The 17,462-nt window shown below is 39.7% G+C and overlaps 1 protein-coding gene across 1 annotated transcript; it reads left to right on the top strand.

The window, feature by feature from the left end:
• The first annotated feature begins 162 nt into the window (after nucleotides 1-162).
• nop16 (NOP16 nucleolar protein homolog (yeast)) lies at nucleotides 163-16,402 on the top strand. Its single transcript, XM_034099238.2, has 5 exons — nucleotides 163-366; nucleotides 994-1,102; nucleotides 2,679-2,745; nucleotides 4,083-4,189; nucleotides 15,939-16,402. Exons 1-5 carry the CDS (start codon nucleotides 260-262, stop codon nucleotides 16,077-16,079), a joined length of 531 nt encoding a protein of 176 aa, XP_033955129.1. The 5' UTR covers nucleotides 163-259; the 3' UTR covers nucleotides 16,080-16,402.
• Nucleotides 16,403-17,462: the final 1,060 nt, after the last annotated feature.

The following is a 17,462-nucleotide window of genomic DNA, read 5'->3' on the forward strand; positions in this document are numbered from 1 at the left end:
CGAAATGCTGTTGTGTTTTCTGAAATCCTGTGGTGTTTTCTGAAATGCTGTGGTGTCTTGTGAAATGCTGTGGTGTGTTGCACTTCAGGGCCACCGTAGTAACTTGAAACTGAAAGGTCGTAGGTGAAAATGGGGCGTGGTTTCTGTAAACATGATCGGAACAAAACAAATACGCACTTCCGGTTTCTACACGCTGCTTCTCTAGCTCACAACCAACACATCTCTGCTGTTCTGTGAAAACAGAGAAAAATCTGCAAACATGCCGAAAGCCAAGAAGTCAGGGAAAAGAAAGAAGTTCAATTACAACTTAGACCGGAAGAAGATGAAGAAACAAGCTATCAAGAAATGCAAACCGAGGATAGAAAAGTAAGAGACGTTAGCATGTTAGCTAATGTTAGCTCACAGTAGCCCATGTGAGGATTTTATTTGAGAAATGTACACTCTGCTTGTTTGTAGTTCAGCTTTTATACAGTGGTGGACAAAGTGCTCAAATAAATGTGTATTGTGCTCATAAAATCACTGATATGTACGGTCAGAAGATGTAGTTTACTCATGCAGAATAGCTCCTTTAAGTGTTATATTATTATAGAATAATATATTACTTGTTTTTAGATACATCTTATATTGCTTGAGTGATAGTAGTAAAGTATTGCATCATATCATATAAGCATGTAAATAAAATACATGCATTTGAAAATACGATAATGATCTACATAACAATATTTCCCTTTGAAATAAAGCTAATTGAAAAACCAAATAAATTGTGAACATAGGGACTGGGTTTCAAACTGAATTTATCTTTTTTATATATGAATCACTGAAAATTACATTTACTGGTGGACTAAAATGTAGAACTACATATATATTTAACAGAACCACCTAAGTGTACATTTCCATCTCAATTGACCTTTAGATTTGTTCTGGCCTGCACCTTTAGAAGCACTGTTATGTTGTTTGCTTATCATCGTGTTTCTAAATCGTCCTTTCACTCAGTTCACAGATTCGAAATGCATGGGACGACAAGAAGTCAACGTCCAGGAACTTGCAGGACATGGGTCTGGCTTTCGATCCAAACCGCTCGCTGCCAATACAAAAGAAGAGCGTAAGTAACTGATTCGGATGTATGGTCCTGTAGTTGGATTTTCCCAGGGTCAAATTCAGAGCACACATTGTTTTTCTAATCGTCAAGGAACATGTCTTTGTCTGACAAAATGTGATTTATCATATCCTGTATAATCAGACTAGGGCTGTGCAACATTACCTGAAATCAAATCCCTATTGATTGACACATTCACCTTTGTAACAATTAATGAAATGATCCCCTGTACGCAACATGTTCCATCTTCACAGTAAACAACTTAATAATAAGTTACACTGAACATAAAAAGCTTAAATGTCTTAATTAGTATATGTGTAATTTAACTGTTTATTTCAATGGGACTTCTGTCCATAAGAAGTCATATTATTACCACTTTTCAAAGCTTCTGCTAATTCTTTCCCATTTTATCAATCTTTCGGTTGCTGTGAATACAATATTTTACAATTATACTACAATATTATATTAACAAAAACTCAGTTCTACATAGTCTAATGATCAGGAAAATTACTGTGCCATTTTAAACACTATATTACATGTATATGTACCATATCATGTATACACAACAAACGTTACACTTTCTTTGTTACCATTTCTTTCTAATCTGCATGGTTCACCACACCCCTAAAAACAGCAATAAGAAACAATGCTACACCCACTTTACACCACTATCAATTTGAAGGTGTGTCTGGCTGTCAGTATGAAGGATCAAAACATGCAAACAAACGATTTGACCTAAATTAGGTGTCCTAGTATTATTATTTTTCTTTGTCATAGTTTAATGTCTCATATCTGAAAACAACGTCAGTTACACCGATTTCTCAGCAACTATGAACTGGTGTGTCCGTGTTGTACAATCATGTCAAAAATGGCTATTAGGTATTTCATTTTTTAAATACAGCTGATGACCTGTAGATGACTTTGATCTGCATCTGCAAGAGGTGCATTTTATTATCATCAAAGGAGTATTTTTGTGAGCAGATAATAGCCGATCTTTCTCTGTTGCCGGTTGATCAGTAGCTGAATGATTGTGTTGCTCAAGAGTCCCTCAGCAGCTGCTGGAGTTGATAAAACAAGGCTCTAATTATTCAAGTGTGTTTGGTGTACTGTAGTTTTCATTTATGCCAGAAGGGAGCAATAGAGTGTTGGTTATAATGATTAAACACATGTAACCAGAATAAATCTCCTTAAAAAAACCCACTTATCAGTCATTCAATTTATAATGTTTAACAAACATGAATAACACCTGTTTTTGACTGTGTGAAATACGACGCAGGTTGTTTTTCTAGTGTGGATGTTCAATGTTAAAGGATTCAATGCAGTCTAATGCAGCGATCACACCTACGCTGACGTGGAAAACAAAGTAGAGAATATTGCCTGTTCCTCAGAGTGAGTCAAGCAGAGCCATTCGGTGGAAATGCGTCATGTGGTACACATATTATCAATGTTTTTGTTCTCTGATCTTCACTGACGTTCTCTCCTCCTGTGACAGTTTCTTGGTATGGTATTGTTGAAATGGCATCACTGATGAAAATAAAACATAAATCATTCCTAAATTATTTGTTTTTGTTCACACATGTAGCTCACCCGAGAAGACAGAGTAACTAAGGCTCCTGTCGAGACCGTAACCAAGCCCTACGTTGTCAACCGTAAGTAGTTTATTTTTAAGACCTCGTCAAAAAAATGAAAGTGGTCATTTTGTATTTGATCGATTTTTAAGTCTCCATGTTTTGCTAATAGGCCTTTGTTTTTGCATTAGAGATATATCCTTTAATTTGACTTTGTCAGTCTGATAAATGTGAAGATTTATATTATATTAAACTCAATATATTTTGGTTTTGGAGAAGGAAAGACATTTAAATACATTTCCGGGACATTTTATAGAAATCTCAATTGATAAATAATACAAATATTAAAGGTTATTGTGCTCATTTTGAGGTTCATATTTGTATTTTGTTCCTCTACTGTGACATTTTACAAGCTTTACATTTCAAAAAGCTCTTTATTTTTCTCATACAGCCTGTGCTGCAGCACCTCTTTTCACCATCTGTCTGAAACCAGAGCCCAGTCTGCTCTGATTGGTTAGCTGGCTGGCTCTGTTGATATGTCCCGCCCCTTAGCATGCACAATGTGTTGAAGCGCTAGCCAAAAGAAGCACGAGTGTTACATGCTGATACATTTAAGCCTCTTCAGACCCTTTACATGCACTAAAACCTGTATAACACAGTACAGGAAAGTGTAAAAACACCAAAAGCATCATAGGGTCTCTTCAATAATAATAAGTTGCAGCCTAGTGCCAACCAGTCTGTGCTGCATTAGTTTGAACTGAGCATTACAACATTTGGATGGTGCAACACAGCAGTTGTCATGTTTCTAAAGAGCTCCATGTGATCTCTCACTGCTGTGAACACAGTGAATCTGTAAGGGTTTGCTGTCTGAAAGTCGACACCTTCTGTTATTCAATGAGATTCTTTTCTCTCATGCCTTGTCTTTTTATATGAAGGCTGTTTCACATCACTTCCAAGGATCTTTCCATTTGGACACTTGATGTTATTTCAGCCTAATTAGACCAGTTTGAATGAAAGCAGTACACGTACAGAATGTTGTTGTTATGCACAGTTGCATAGAAGCACCGAAGAATCAGCTTCCAGCAGCAGCTGCTCTAGTTTTCAGTGCTGAATAACTTTTCTTCCTCCAGAAATACGATTGCTGCTTTTTATTCTTTGTTGAATAATTCCTTCTTCTGACTGAGATGCAAAATGTAGTTTTTGTCCACCTGCCAAACGGCTAATGAATATGCACATTGTACCAGCCAGTTGATGGATAACCATTGTTTTGTGACTATAGAAATCTACAAGCCGAACAGAGAAATAACACAAATAAATCCAATGGAATCAGTAAAAGCAAACGAGATGGAATATTCAATGAATGTTTGTGCATTTTGGGATCCGCTTAAGATGTTTTTTTTACGTCCTGATTTCTGCAGAGCTAGAGGAGGAGGCCAACCGTCTGCAGAAAGACTCCAAGACGTTATCCTCAGACCTGATCGAGTATGCACAGTACATGATCCGAGAACACAAGGACAACTTCAAGGTAAGAGCCGCAACAGAAAGCACATTAACAGAGCGGGGAGATGAAAGGGAAACTACGCCCATTTTCAAATTCGATTCCTGTTATTGCATTGGTATCAGACAGTCCAAAACATAAATAAACATCGAATAACGTTCTCCTAAATCCAAAGCATAGAATGTTGGGTTTAACAATGGGACCAAAACATTTTGGTGATTTGTTAACATAGCTGGTTGTTTATTTTTGTGGGGGCTTTTCATGAAGGGTTGAGTGAAAGCATCGTCATCAAGATAAACATAGTTTTATATAATTGAACTTGCTATTAGCACTTTTCACACAAGGCATCAATATTCGATACTGAATATCTTGGCTTTGGCTGCATGGCCTGGAACTGGAAAACAGTTTTCCTGATGTTGTGTTCAAGGACACTGACATATGACACTGACATATGATGATATACGCTGGGATCCGGAGTCATGGATGATCCTGCGGTCCTGTGTCCTGGATCGCGAGCGCTGGATCTTGAGTCGTGGCTGTGGTCCTGGATCATAGGTCCTGGATGGATATCCTCGTGGATTCATCTTCCTATTATACACACATGCATTTCCAAACATTTGGACTACCTATGTTGCAAATGTATTATCTTTTCAATTTACACACGGCATCTATTGCACGTCTGTCCGTCCTGGGAGAGGGATCCCTCCTCTGTTGCTCTCCCTGAGGTTTCTCCCATTTTTCCCTTTAAACTGGGTTTTCTTTGGAAGTTTTTCCTTGTGCGATGTGAGGGTCTAAGGACAGAGGGTGTCGTATTGTCATACTGATATTCTGTACACACTGTGAAGACCACTGAGACAAATGTAACATTTGTGATATTGGGCTATATAAATAAACATTGATTGATTGATTGATATGAGGGCAAGTTGCCAAGGTTTAAGATTCTTTCTTTTCTTGATATGTGTTTCTTTGTTGTTTTAGCTCAGAATAGCAAAGGAGTGTTTATCAAAAAAGTTCCTCATTCAAATGGTTTTCAATGGTTGCTTTAAAAGGGACTTAGTCATCGCCGGGAGGAATGCCAAGCCACAATCAGTCAATAACAGAGAATATTGTGTTTGCGTCTAGTTTATTCTGCAATAAAATATCCTTTCATAGAAAATATTTCATCCTTGACATTAAACTCTGAAAGATGAGTCATTCACCTGCATATGACACATTTAATTATATGACCGCCCTCTAAAAATGTATTTTCATGTGAATCGTGATCAACAAAACATCACGCTCAAGTCAACAGCCTGACAAACTGAACAGAGTAACCCTTTTTAGATTTAGCAACACTACATATTCTCCTTGCACCAACCTCAGGATCAACATTGAATATTTTGCCCCACTCTTAATATCCCCCCCAAAAATAATTTGAGAAAATGTACCTTACATTTGCACCAAAAAAGTCACTTAAAACTGTTCTGTGTTTGCACTAACGGTCCAAAATACAGAAAGATGTTTATCCACATACACATACAGTGGGGCAAAAAAGTATTTAGTCAGCCACCAATTGTGTAAGTTCTCCCACTTAAAAAGATGAGAGGCCTGTAATTTTCATCCTAGGTACACTTCAACTATGAGAGACAGAATGGGGGGAAAGAATCCAGGAAATCACATTGTAGGATTTTTAATGAATTCATTGGTAAATTCCTCGGTAAAATAAGTATTTGGTCACCTACAAACAAACAAGATCTCTGGCTCTCACAGACCTGTAACTTCTTCTTTAAGAGCCTCCTCTGTCCTCCACTCGTTAACTGTATTACTGGCACCTGTTTGAACTTGTTATCAGTATAAAAGACACCTGTCCACAACCTCAAACAGTCACACTCCAAACTCCACTATGGCCAAGACCAAAGAGCTGTCAAAGGACACCAGAAACAAAATGGTAGACCTGCACCAGGCTGGGAAGACTGAATCTGCAATAGGTAAGCAGCTTGGTGTGAAGAAATCAACTGTGGGAGCAATTATTAGAAAATGGAAGACATACAAGACCACTGATAATCTCCCTCGATCTGGGGCGCCACGCAAGATCTCACCCCGTGGGGTCAAAGTGATCACAAGAACGGTGAGCAAACATCCCAGAACCACACCATGACCTGGGGCCTCATTTATAACGCTGTGCGTAGGATTCACGTGGGAAGGTTGCCCTGTGGGCCATCTAAGCTAATTTACAGATGGCCCCGAGTCCAATAGAGATGGCCCTGAAAAATGCGCGCGGACTAAATGACTCACGAAAGGTTTGGGGACCTGCAGGTCTTAGATGCTGTCTGGTGCATTCTCTAGAATTATAAAATGAACCACCACAATATTATATTGTACAATTTCAATTTTATTCTTAATTTCACTTCTTCTTGTTTGTGTTTGCTGATTCAACGACTCAATGGCCCTCTGTCTGTCAGAGGGCCATTGACTGGGGTTGAAGATGGAACATTTTGAAGGGACACTCCCTTTCTGGAGATCTTGGAATCTTTTCTCCAGGTGCTTGATGAGCACACCTGCAAACACATACAAAATGTCAAATTATAATCCCTGTCTCTGGACCACCATAAAAAATCATTTAAATGCAGGGTTCGTACGGGTGCTTGAAATCCTTGAAAATGCTTGAAATTTGACGTGGTGTTTTCAAGGTTGGGAAAGTACTTGAATTTTGGGAATGGTGCTTGAAATTGAGATAAAGTGCTTGAAAATGTAAATGCTTTACTTTTACAATAAATTGCTGTCTGACTGAATAGTTCGCTTTTTAGATTAAAAGAAAAGAATTGCTTCGCTTCTACATAAAACAGCTCCGCTGCGGCCTCCCGCGCTATGCGCGCGACCTGCAAGTGTTTGTGTTACGTGTGACCTGGGCATTCTGATGAGAGTGATAGATGACTGTGTGCCAGGAGGTTGCAGTTTCAACGAGCGTTGGCTAGCAGAAGACAAATACAAGCCATGGCTAAGACGAGGGTCAAGCCCACGAGTAGCCTCCTGCAAAGTTTGCAACAAATAACGATGGGAGAGTCTGCGCTGACGAGCCACATGAAAGGTACGCCGTAGTACAGCATTTTAGATTAGGCTAACGTTGCATGTTATGTTTGATTAAGCTAACGTTAGCGAGCTGAATAGCGAACTCGATGAGGGATAATAATAATTGCAGGGGACAATCATTTCAGAGGAGTGTACCTATGGTATGTGCGTTACAGTCGCCATCCTGTGGTGTTCAGAGGATGAAGCACTCACGGCATTTCGTGTTATAGTCACGAAATATAATCTATTGATTCGAGACAGAGCGATTTTGAGAGCAATGTATTTCTACTGGTAGGCCTAGTATGTTTCGTGCCTAAACCAAATGTGACTTGATCTATCGAAATCAGTCACATTGACCCGAAGACACATTTTCGTTTGTATTACTGGTCTGGGGGAAGCTCGCGAGTATGTTTGTGTATTTTTGTGTATTGTGTACCGGGGAAACACTCACAAGAAACACCGGCTGTTGTTATGCTTGCTGTTACGTTAGTCCGTTCTCCTCTTGTAATCATGCCGAAGCTTCAAAGCTGTATTTATCATCTGAATTTGCCGAAACAAGTTTAATATTCTGAAAGCCAAGACTTTGTTTATTTGAAAACAGATGAAAACAAACTGTCTTGTATATAAAATTGAAGTATTATACAAGTAAAACTACATTTTGTTTTAATCCCATGTAATTAGAATGAACACAGTCTTCCTTTGAAGATTTATAAGACGGGTGTCTTGAGTAGTCAAAATTACCTAAAATCATTCTACACATTTGTAAATATTATTTTCCACTTGTTACCATTGTGAGTCTATTTCTATGCAGCTCTGCGTGATTTTGTGGCTACAATTCAGGCTAATACACTAGAGGTGGAGAAGTACTCGGATATTGTACTTGAGTAAAAGTAGAAGTACTCAGATATTGTACTTGAGTAAAAGTAGAAGTACTCAGATCTTGTACTTGAGTAAAAGTAGAAGTACTCAGATCTTGTAGTGAAATTATAAGTACTCAGATCTTGTACTTGAGTAAAAGTAGAAGTACTCAGGTCTTGTACTTGAGTAAAAGTAGAAGTACTCAGGTCTTGTACTTGAGTAAAAGTAGAAGTACTCAGGTCTTGTACTTGAGTAAAATTAGAAGTACTCAGATCTTGTACTTGAGTAAAAGTAGAAGTACCAGAGTGTAGGAATACTCTGTTACTGTTAAGTCCTGCATTCAAAATGTTCCTCAAGTGAAAATAGAAAAGTATTCTCATCAAAATATAGTGAAAGACAGTAAAAGTAGTCGTTGTGCAGATTGGTCCATCTCAGAATAATATATATGATATGTTTTATAATGATTGATCATCAAAGTGTTCTCAAAGCTGGTGAAGGTGCAGCGAGTTTGAAGTACTTTGTATACTGCAGGGTAGCTTGCGGATTTACTCCAATCTGATTCAACACTTGATTAGATTTCACATCATTCATCCACATCTGTGAAGTAACTAAAGGTGTTAAATACATGTAGTGCAGTAGAAGTACACCATGTACCTCTGAACTGTAGTGGAGTAGAAGTACACCATGTACCTCTGAACTGTAGTGGAGTAGAAGTACACCATGTACCTCTGACTTGCGTTCACTACCAACCTAAAAGTACCTCAACAATTAATCAATAATGTATTGAAAAGTTATTTGGCTGATTGTTTTATATTGGCTCAGACAGGTTATATGGGAGGCCTAGTCTACGTACAGATCACTAATTTTAAAATATTAAACTTAGTTTTCTTTACTTTAATTTTGCATCCTCGTGTAGAATGCTATCACGAAACACGCATTTGGTTGTTTATAGCATAAAGAACATCTGATTTAATGTGAGGTAGGGAAATAATCATTTGAGTATGTGTATATAAATATGTAATTTACAACAGCTGTAAGATCCTTGAAAAGCTGGAAAATGCACCTTGAAAATGCTTGAAAAATGCTTGAATTTGACTTTGGAAAAGGTGTAAGAACCCTGTATATCATAACAAATGTGAAATTATATTCCTGTCTCTGGACCACCATAAAAAAAGTATCTATTAAAACATGTTATGCCCATATTTACTTATGAAGAAAATATTTACCTTTGAAGAAAAAATATTGAATATTTACTTTGAAGAAAATATTATTGGGCACATACCTATGACTTTGATTCTCTTTTTTCGGGGGGGGGCTGCAGCTCAGTCTTTCTCTTCTTTCCAGGTTGTTCACCTTGCTTTGGTGGACTAAGAAACATTGTAATACACTCTGACTTTAAATTATTTGATCATTATTTATTCAGCATCAGAATCCGTAACAAACTGAAATTCCCGCGAAGATGTGGTTGCATTCGATTCATTGTCCGGGTAGTATTCAGTTGCGCCACTTATGTGACAGACAAGAAGAGTATGTGACAGACAAGAATAGTCAACTCTAATGTCTAACACTTAATGTGGAGAAAGAGATGTCTTGTATGGGTTGATTGTGCGTTGATCTGTTGGTAATGCCTCAGGGTTCCGGTGGGCATGTAAACAAATGCATAATGCTGCGCTATACTTTGTGGCCTCACCCAGTTGCATAGCGATGCTTATTGTTTAGGTGTCTTTTAATAAGCAGGTAGTCATATCATTAGCTAGAACTAGCTGGATCTGATCAATATGGACATAAACGCGAGTGAAGTCTAATCTGACGGGAGAGAGAGAGATTAGCTGTTGCTGACGAGTCGACACGCAGCTCTGCATGATCACATGCAGCGGTGAGCGGACAAAACACACACTTCAGGTTAGAATATCACACGTAGCTATTTTTAATGACCTCTCAAACTACCTAAACTAGTTATAGATGTGTTTAGTTTTACTGTCGGGTCACTCATTAGTGGATCCGCGAGCTGCATGATATACTGGCATGATAGATTGCCCGATCGGGCAACCAGCAGGTGAGGCTTCATTGCCCGAGCTAAATGCTAGATGGCCCGGGGCCATCGGGCCATCGGGCCATCCTTAATGTCGAGCCCAGCTTTAATCAAGGTTTGAAAATGAATTCTTCCTATATGATGAATGAGAGGTAACATTTTATTTATGGTATTATTTCCACATATTTCTCTCCATTCTTCCTTCTGCCAACGGTGTCGCAGTTTCTCGTCTCTCCCGTTTTTGTGCTTAGTGCGTACACATGGGTTAGAGTTTGCGTGGAGGACCGCACATTTTCCCATCAAGTTAGTATTTTATAAATCGCAAACATTGCGTAGAAACTGGCGTACGCCATTTTTTTGAGCGTATATCCCTTTATAAATGAGGCCCCTGCAGAGAGCTGGGACCAAAGTAACATCAGGGAAGTAGTATGATGAGTCAGGCAGGACCGCAGAGACAGGTTCAGCCACGACTCGAAGTCCAGGACTCAAATTCAGAGCTCAGGATAGAGGATCCAGGACACAGGACCACAGCAACAGGATCAGCCACGACTCAGGATCCCGGCGTAGATATAGACACAAAAAAGAAGTTTTGGGGAAGCTGGGTTATTCGGAACATGAGAGTACACAGGTACAGACAGACAGAAGGAAGAAGTAAGGTGTTCCCCGACAGTCCAAGCCTATAGCAGCTAAACTAACGTCTCTCTACGTACATGCACTCCCTTAGGATAGGTTGAAGGATAACGGCCCCTACACACGGCAGCGTGCGTTGACTCTTCAACGGTTCTGTCCATTCACTTTGAATGGGGTGACGTCACATTTCGCCAAACTGCATTGTGGGAGCAAAGCGTAGCTTCTCTCGCGGTGCTCGCTGCAAAAGTAGAGCAATGCTTCGACGGAGGCGTCAGCCAATCAAATCCCATTTATGCAAATCTGCCAGTACAAGCGCTAGCCAATCAAACCGTGTGTATGCTGGGAGAGCCAGATTCATTTCCTCATATGCCAAAAAATGGAGGAGAAAATAATCGTAGCGGTAGGGAATCACCCGGTGCTTGATCAGTCCCTGTTCACCTACCGGGATACAAACCGGAGGAGCCAGGCATGGAGGGAGGTGGCAGAGAGAGTGGGTGAAACTGGTAGGTTTTCGCCTGTTTGGGGAGTTTATATCCAGTGTACTTCGTTTGAATGGACAGCTAGCAGGCATAGACAGTATTTAGCCAGCATGGAATGTTGCGTAAAATAGCACCATAGACATTAATGTCATAAATGTTCATCATATAAAGTGTGACATGTAAAACCTTTTATGCAATTGACAGGAGAGATTCATGTGATTGGTTGTTGGTCGCGTTGCTCGCGTAAACTCCCCAAGCTCAAGACACGCCCACTGCCAAGCGGCAACGCACGCCGCCGTGTGTAGGGGCCGTAAGGGTAGCAAGTAAGAGGTAAGGAACAGAGGTGGAGAGGCACAACGTGTCTACGTACATGCTAGGGCTGTACCCGAATATTCGTTCGTTGGAGTAATATTCGGGTTTCAATTTCGTTGTTCGTTTTTTTTTTTTTTTTCAAATTGAATTTATTGAAATCTCTAGAGCTTGTGCCTCTTCGGGGGGTGCTACCACTTAACCATAAACGTTATCGTTTGCTTAATCCGTCTTTATATGTAGATATGACTTTTTCTCCGTTAATCTCCATCATGTTGTTTCCATAGCAACAGCAACTTCCCGTCAACAGCGCTAACTCTCCTTAAAAATAAAAGCATGTCCATACAAAATAGGAAGCCTTAAGACATATACAACTGCAACGAAAGTAAACGCAATGCAATATCCTATTTCAAAGAACACAAATTGGGTTATATACATTAACAAATAACTATAAAACAACAATACTGTAGAATAACAAAATGAATGCCATGAATAAACCAAAATACACGCGTTGAAGCGGTTCGCTGCTGATCACCCCCCCCCACACGGATCGAATATTCGCTGCTGATTATTACCGAATATCCAGAGCCCGAAAAATGGTATTCTGGACAGCCCTAGTACATGCACCCTCTTAGGATAGGTTGAGGGAAAAGGGTAAGAGGTAGAGAACAGAGGTGGAGGGGCACAACGTGTCTACGTATATGCAATCCCTTAGGATAGGTTGAGGGAAAAGGGTAGCAAGTAGGGATGGGTATCGTTAGGATTTTATCGATACCGGTACTGCTTATTGGTATCGATACTTTTCAATAATTTGGTGCTCAAAATTATAGACATGAATGCAAGATGTGAAGATTAAACAGTAATTGTATTGTAATTTTCTTGCAGAAATAACTGTATAACTTATACATTAGCTTCTTAGAAGCAGACACAAATAAATAAAATAACTTAAAGGGGCCTGGCTCGCCCTATCATGCTTTTTGGGGGTTTCCCTCAGACAGAGGATGAAAAGAGGCATTAAAAAAAAAAATGTGGGACATTTGTAAATCATTTACATCTTCATCCAGACATTTCAAACTGACAACCTAGCTCGACAAGAGATCCTTAAAACATTGTCCTACAGTGAGATCATGCAAAACTGTGATATGAAGAAATTGGTCAAAAGGCTAAGATGGCAAAAAGATAAAGGCGAGTACGTATATTATTCTGGATTGTACTTTTAAATCATCACAAAATAAATGATGTGCTGAACTGAAACACGTCAACATGTGTCTGAAGGTTTAAACATAGAACAACATATTTGAGCTTAAAATATGTCAATTCCTAGTAAACGACCAACAATTGCTGAAACATACATTGAAACGTTGACCTTTAACAACATTTAAATGCAGTTTTCCAATTCACAATGACATCTGTAAGTTTAACTGGTTTATAAAGCATTCAATGAAAGGCCAAATTATTATAGGTGTAGGAGCTCACATTTATACACTGTCAGTGTTAATAAACTTAAAAAAGACAAGGCGATGTGCCTGCAAGACTTCACTCACGCAAACAAAACATATTACTCTAACCTGCCTGCGAGCCTTTGCTCAGGTCACATTTCCACACGGCGCGGCTGAAGCCCGCTAGCACTATTAGCACTAGCAGTATCGCTAGCACCGTTTTAGATTCAATGAGTGTCTCGTTTGCAAATGCTTCATTAAGTTGCTTGTGTTACCCCCTTTACAAGCAACTAATTGAGTACATAGATTGCACCTTGCACTATCGCCACTACATTTTTTTAAAGTGCACCCAGACCTTCGATGGCTTCGCTCTGTCCGCCATGCCTGCGGGAGTCTCACAACAATAATAAGAGCGCTGTTGAGAGAGATGACGAGTGGCATTTACAGTGGCCAATCAGAGGGGTCTCAAACCGGATACATCACACGGGATGAGGGTTCCCAACCAACCAGAATGGTTTAAAGTTAAACTAAGGAAGTAGACGTAACACATATACCGATAGCAGCACCGTTTGTCCAGCGGCTTAACGGTATACCGATACCGTCCAATCAGGTACCGGTATTGACTTATACCTCATTCACACCAACGGTGTTTCAGGGCCGGTTCGGAGCTGGAGCTTGAAAAGCACCGGGTTTTCCTGTTCACACCGCAGCGGAGCAGCCTCTTAGCTCCGGAATCCGGTTCATTTCGAGCACCAAAAAATTGTCCGGCCAGAGCAAAAGCACCACATACGTCACGCTTACGTCGAGGCGGGGGCAGGGGCGGGATCAACTCCTGAACAACAACAAAAAGCCGGCGTTTTATCCAGTTTGTACACAACGATGGAGAAACTTAACAAGCAGCAGTGGTCCACTGAAGAGACCAGCTACCTGCTGGGAATCTGGTCTTCCGAAGAGGTACAGAGGAAGCTGGAGCACAATCGGTTGTTGTTGTCGGTGTCAGCTGTGAGAAGTTTCCGCACGGTTTGGCTTTATGAAGCAGGCTCTCAAACAATGATGCAATGACGCAGCACCAGTCGGACTCTGGGCAGTGTGAAAAGAGCCAGAGCTGAACCGAAGAACCGGTTCTGAACCTGAAAAGCTCTAGCACGGAGCTTGAACCGGAGTTGCGTTGGTGTGAATGAGGTATTAGTACCGGTTCTCGGTACCCATCCCTAGTAGCAAGTAGGGGTGTAATGGTACACGTACCGAAATTATTCGGTACGGGCCCTTCGGTTCGGTACAGGTGTGTACCGAAGTGTACCGAACAAATATAACGTGAACAACTTTTTGGAAGTAGTCTCAGGTGCTGCGTCGCAGCATTCAGAGTAATTTGCTCACATTGGGCTCAACGCGTCATAGAGCGAGCAAGTCATTTAATTGGATGAGAGGCATTCTATGAGAGCTGGTCAGAGGGATGCGTTCAAATGTAGTCAGTAATTTGAGGAACTGTCGAAAATTAATGGCGAACGCAGATAAAGTTGAGCTCGAAAATCCTCCAGCATCATTGAAGTCTCCGGTTTGGGAACATTTTGGTTACGTAAAAGGATGACGGGCAAAGACAGGTGGACCGAACCAAAGCTGTTTGTCGGCATTGTTCAACTAAAATTGGTTACGCGGCTGGCAATACATCAAACTTGCACACTCTTGAAAAGGCATCACCCGAACGTGAATATCACCGGTACCAAAAGAAAAAAGACTGAAGTGCAAACCCAACTCCCGCTAGCATTTAAGCCTCCACCACTCGCAAAAAGTTCAGACCGAGCCAAAGCTATTACAAACGCCAAATATCCTTATGTTGCCATGGTAGCAAAGCGCTACCTGGCTGTGTCTGCTACCTCTGTCCCTAGCGAGAGGGTGTTCTCCACAGCAGGAGACGTTGTCAGTGCCAGCTGATCTGCCCTTTCGGCAAGCAATGTGGACAAGTACATCTTTCTTTAGAACAACATGAAAATACAATGACCAGCAAGTCATTATGTCAAACTGGCTGCTTAGGTGCTAGTACAGTACAGTTCAAATACAGATTATTTCAGTTAATCGAAATGCTGCACCTTAATGTTAACTGTATTATATTTTGTATTTATTTGAGTGAATATTCACAGTTTAATAATAATTAAAACCCCAAAACTAATAGTTTATGTTTTGTGAGTACTAGTACAGTAAAGTTCAAATACAGATTATTTCAGTTCATCGAAATGCTGCACCTTAATGTTTATTTTATTATATTTTGTATTTATTTGAGTGAATACATTACTCACAGTTTAATAATAATAAAAAAATATATATATATATGTTTTGTTTTGTGAAAAAAAATTCTGCTGTACCGAACCGAACCGTGACCAAAAAACCGAGGTACGTACCGAACCGAAATGTTTGTGAACCGTTACACCCCTAGTAGCAAGTAAGAAGTAAGAAACAGGTGGAGAGGCACAACGTGTCTACGTACATGCACTCCCTTAGGATAGGGTGAGGGAAAAGAGTAGGAATTAAGATGTATGCGCCACATCTATACCATGAGCGCATTGCTCCTAAAAAGTTTGTTGGCACTGACACCAATCAACAGTTGTGCGTCGACTCGGCAGGGATCAAGGCACGTAAATGCCTCTCCCTGCTTCCATCGTCTACACACACAACCAAATGATGAACTGATGAACTCTTTAGTTAATCAGAACTAAAGAGTTCTGATTAACTAAGTACTGGGAACTAAGAACGGCAAAGTACTCGGTGTGAAAGCGCCTCTTGTTGTTATTCAAACAGTTACTTGCATGTCTAATTCCATTTTAGATTTGATTACACTTGAGTAATTATCTGTACTGTCCTGTATTTCACTCTTTCTCTGTTGCTGCTATAACTCCTGAATTTCCCTACGGGGATCAATGAAGGTCTATCTTATTTTATCTTGTCTTATATTTGACCAAACGTCCTGTTCTGTGTTATCTCTGCAGGAGATGGCCAGGGACGAGAAGAACTACTACCAGGACACACCCAAACAGATCAAGAGGAAACTAATCGAGTACCAGCGCTGCCACAAAGAGCATTACAACACCTTCATGAGCTCACTAGCACCCCAGCCCATAGTCCAGTAGAGGAAATAAAACCCTTTCTCTGGACTTTAAACCATTCTCCCTATAGAATCTCATTCTGGACAGACTGTTGAGTGCAAACAGGACAGAGGACCAGAAGATGCACTCAGAGCATCACCAATAATCAGAGAAACCATCAGTGACAGGAAGTGGAGACGAGTATTACTTCTATGTCTTGTTAAGGATCCTTCTGTTACTTTCCTCCTCAATCAAAATGTCCATTTTGTTTCCATTGATAAAGTCCTGATCTTACCGCTGTGTTTTAACTGTACAACATGATTGAATGAGATGTATTTTTATTGTCATTTAAAAACCCTAAATCTCAATTCGTGATGTGTTTTCTTTCCCTGGGATGAAGAGTATCCTCTCATGCACACTAGTTAGTTATCTGATGCATTCCCATGGTTTCCTGATCCTCACACAGGATGTGTTTAGATCTTCAGTGAGAGCATCAGATGTTGATGTCTGAGAGGAAGCTCTCAGCAGCAACATGTTTTTAACTGCACTGGGTATTTGGTTTCAAAATATGTTTCTCTATCTTTTTTTAAAACAATGAAAGTCATTTATAACCATTTGACTCTGTGTCAATGCATTTATAATAGTTTTAGCTAGAGTGATTTAGTTCAGGTCATAGAGTTAACATTCTTGTTTACTTTGATTGTGCCATTATATTTCAGGGCATTATTGTGCGTTCACTGAATTGCTTTTCATGCTTTAAACAAAAATACATTATAAATGCATTATATTATGTCTTGCATCTGAAATGCATGTACACTTAAGACTTTTTTTAACACATCAATGTAAGCCTTTGTGCACACATGTGAGGTTGAATAGCTATAATATTAAATAATAAACCTTTATTATATAGCACTTTTCATACAACACATGCAACTCAAAGTGCTTTACAAAATGACACATCACAAGTTAAAAATAAAGAACAAGAAATTCCCCTCCGATTATTTGTTAAGAACTTTACAGGTACATTCAGCAAAATATAACATTTTATCAGGTTAATAGACACAAGGAGGTCAAATGTATGATATTTAAAATAAAATTATTAATGGTTTATCTCTGACAGATAAGACACAAGACAACTGAATCGATGCAACAATATGAAATATAAAAAGTCAAAATTATTGTAGTTTCGAGTATTCTTAGCCCCAGAACTATTAAGTAGTCCAGCTCCCAGAGCTTATAGTGCTGCTACTTTTAACCAAAATACAAAGAAACCGGCATTCATTATAAATGTGATTTTAAACTATTCTAATGTTGAAGCAGTTTCTCTCGCAGCTTAGAGCATTTTTGTGGAAGTAAACTGGTAAACTGGCAAACTGCAAACCTTCAAGCCTTTTTTCCATTCAATAGTTCAGGATTGTCTCCTTCAAA

The sequence above is a fragment of the Pseudochaenichthys georgianus genome, chromosome 14, assembly GCF_902827115.2.
Source record: "Pseudochaenichthys georgianus chromosome 14, fPseGeo1.2, whole genome shotgun sequence".
NCBI classification, from domain to species: domain Eukaryota; kingdom Metazoa; phylum Chordata; class Actinopteri; order Perciformes; family Channichthyidae; genus Pseudochaenichthys; species Pseudochaenichthys georgianus.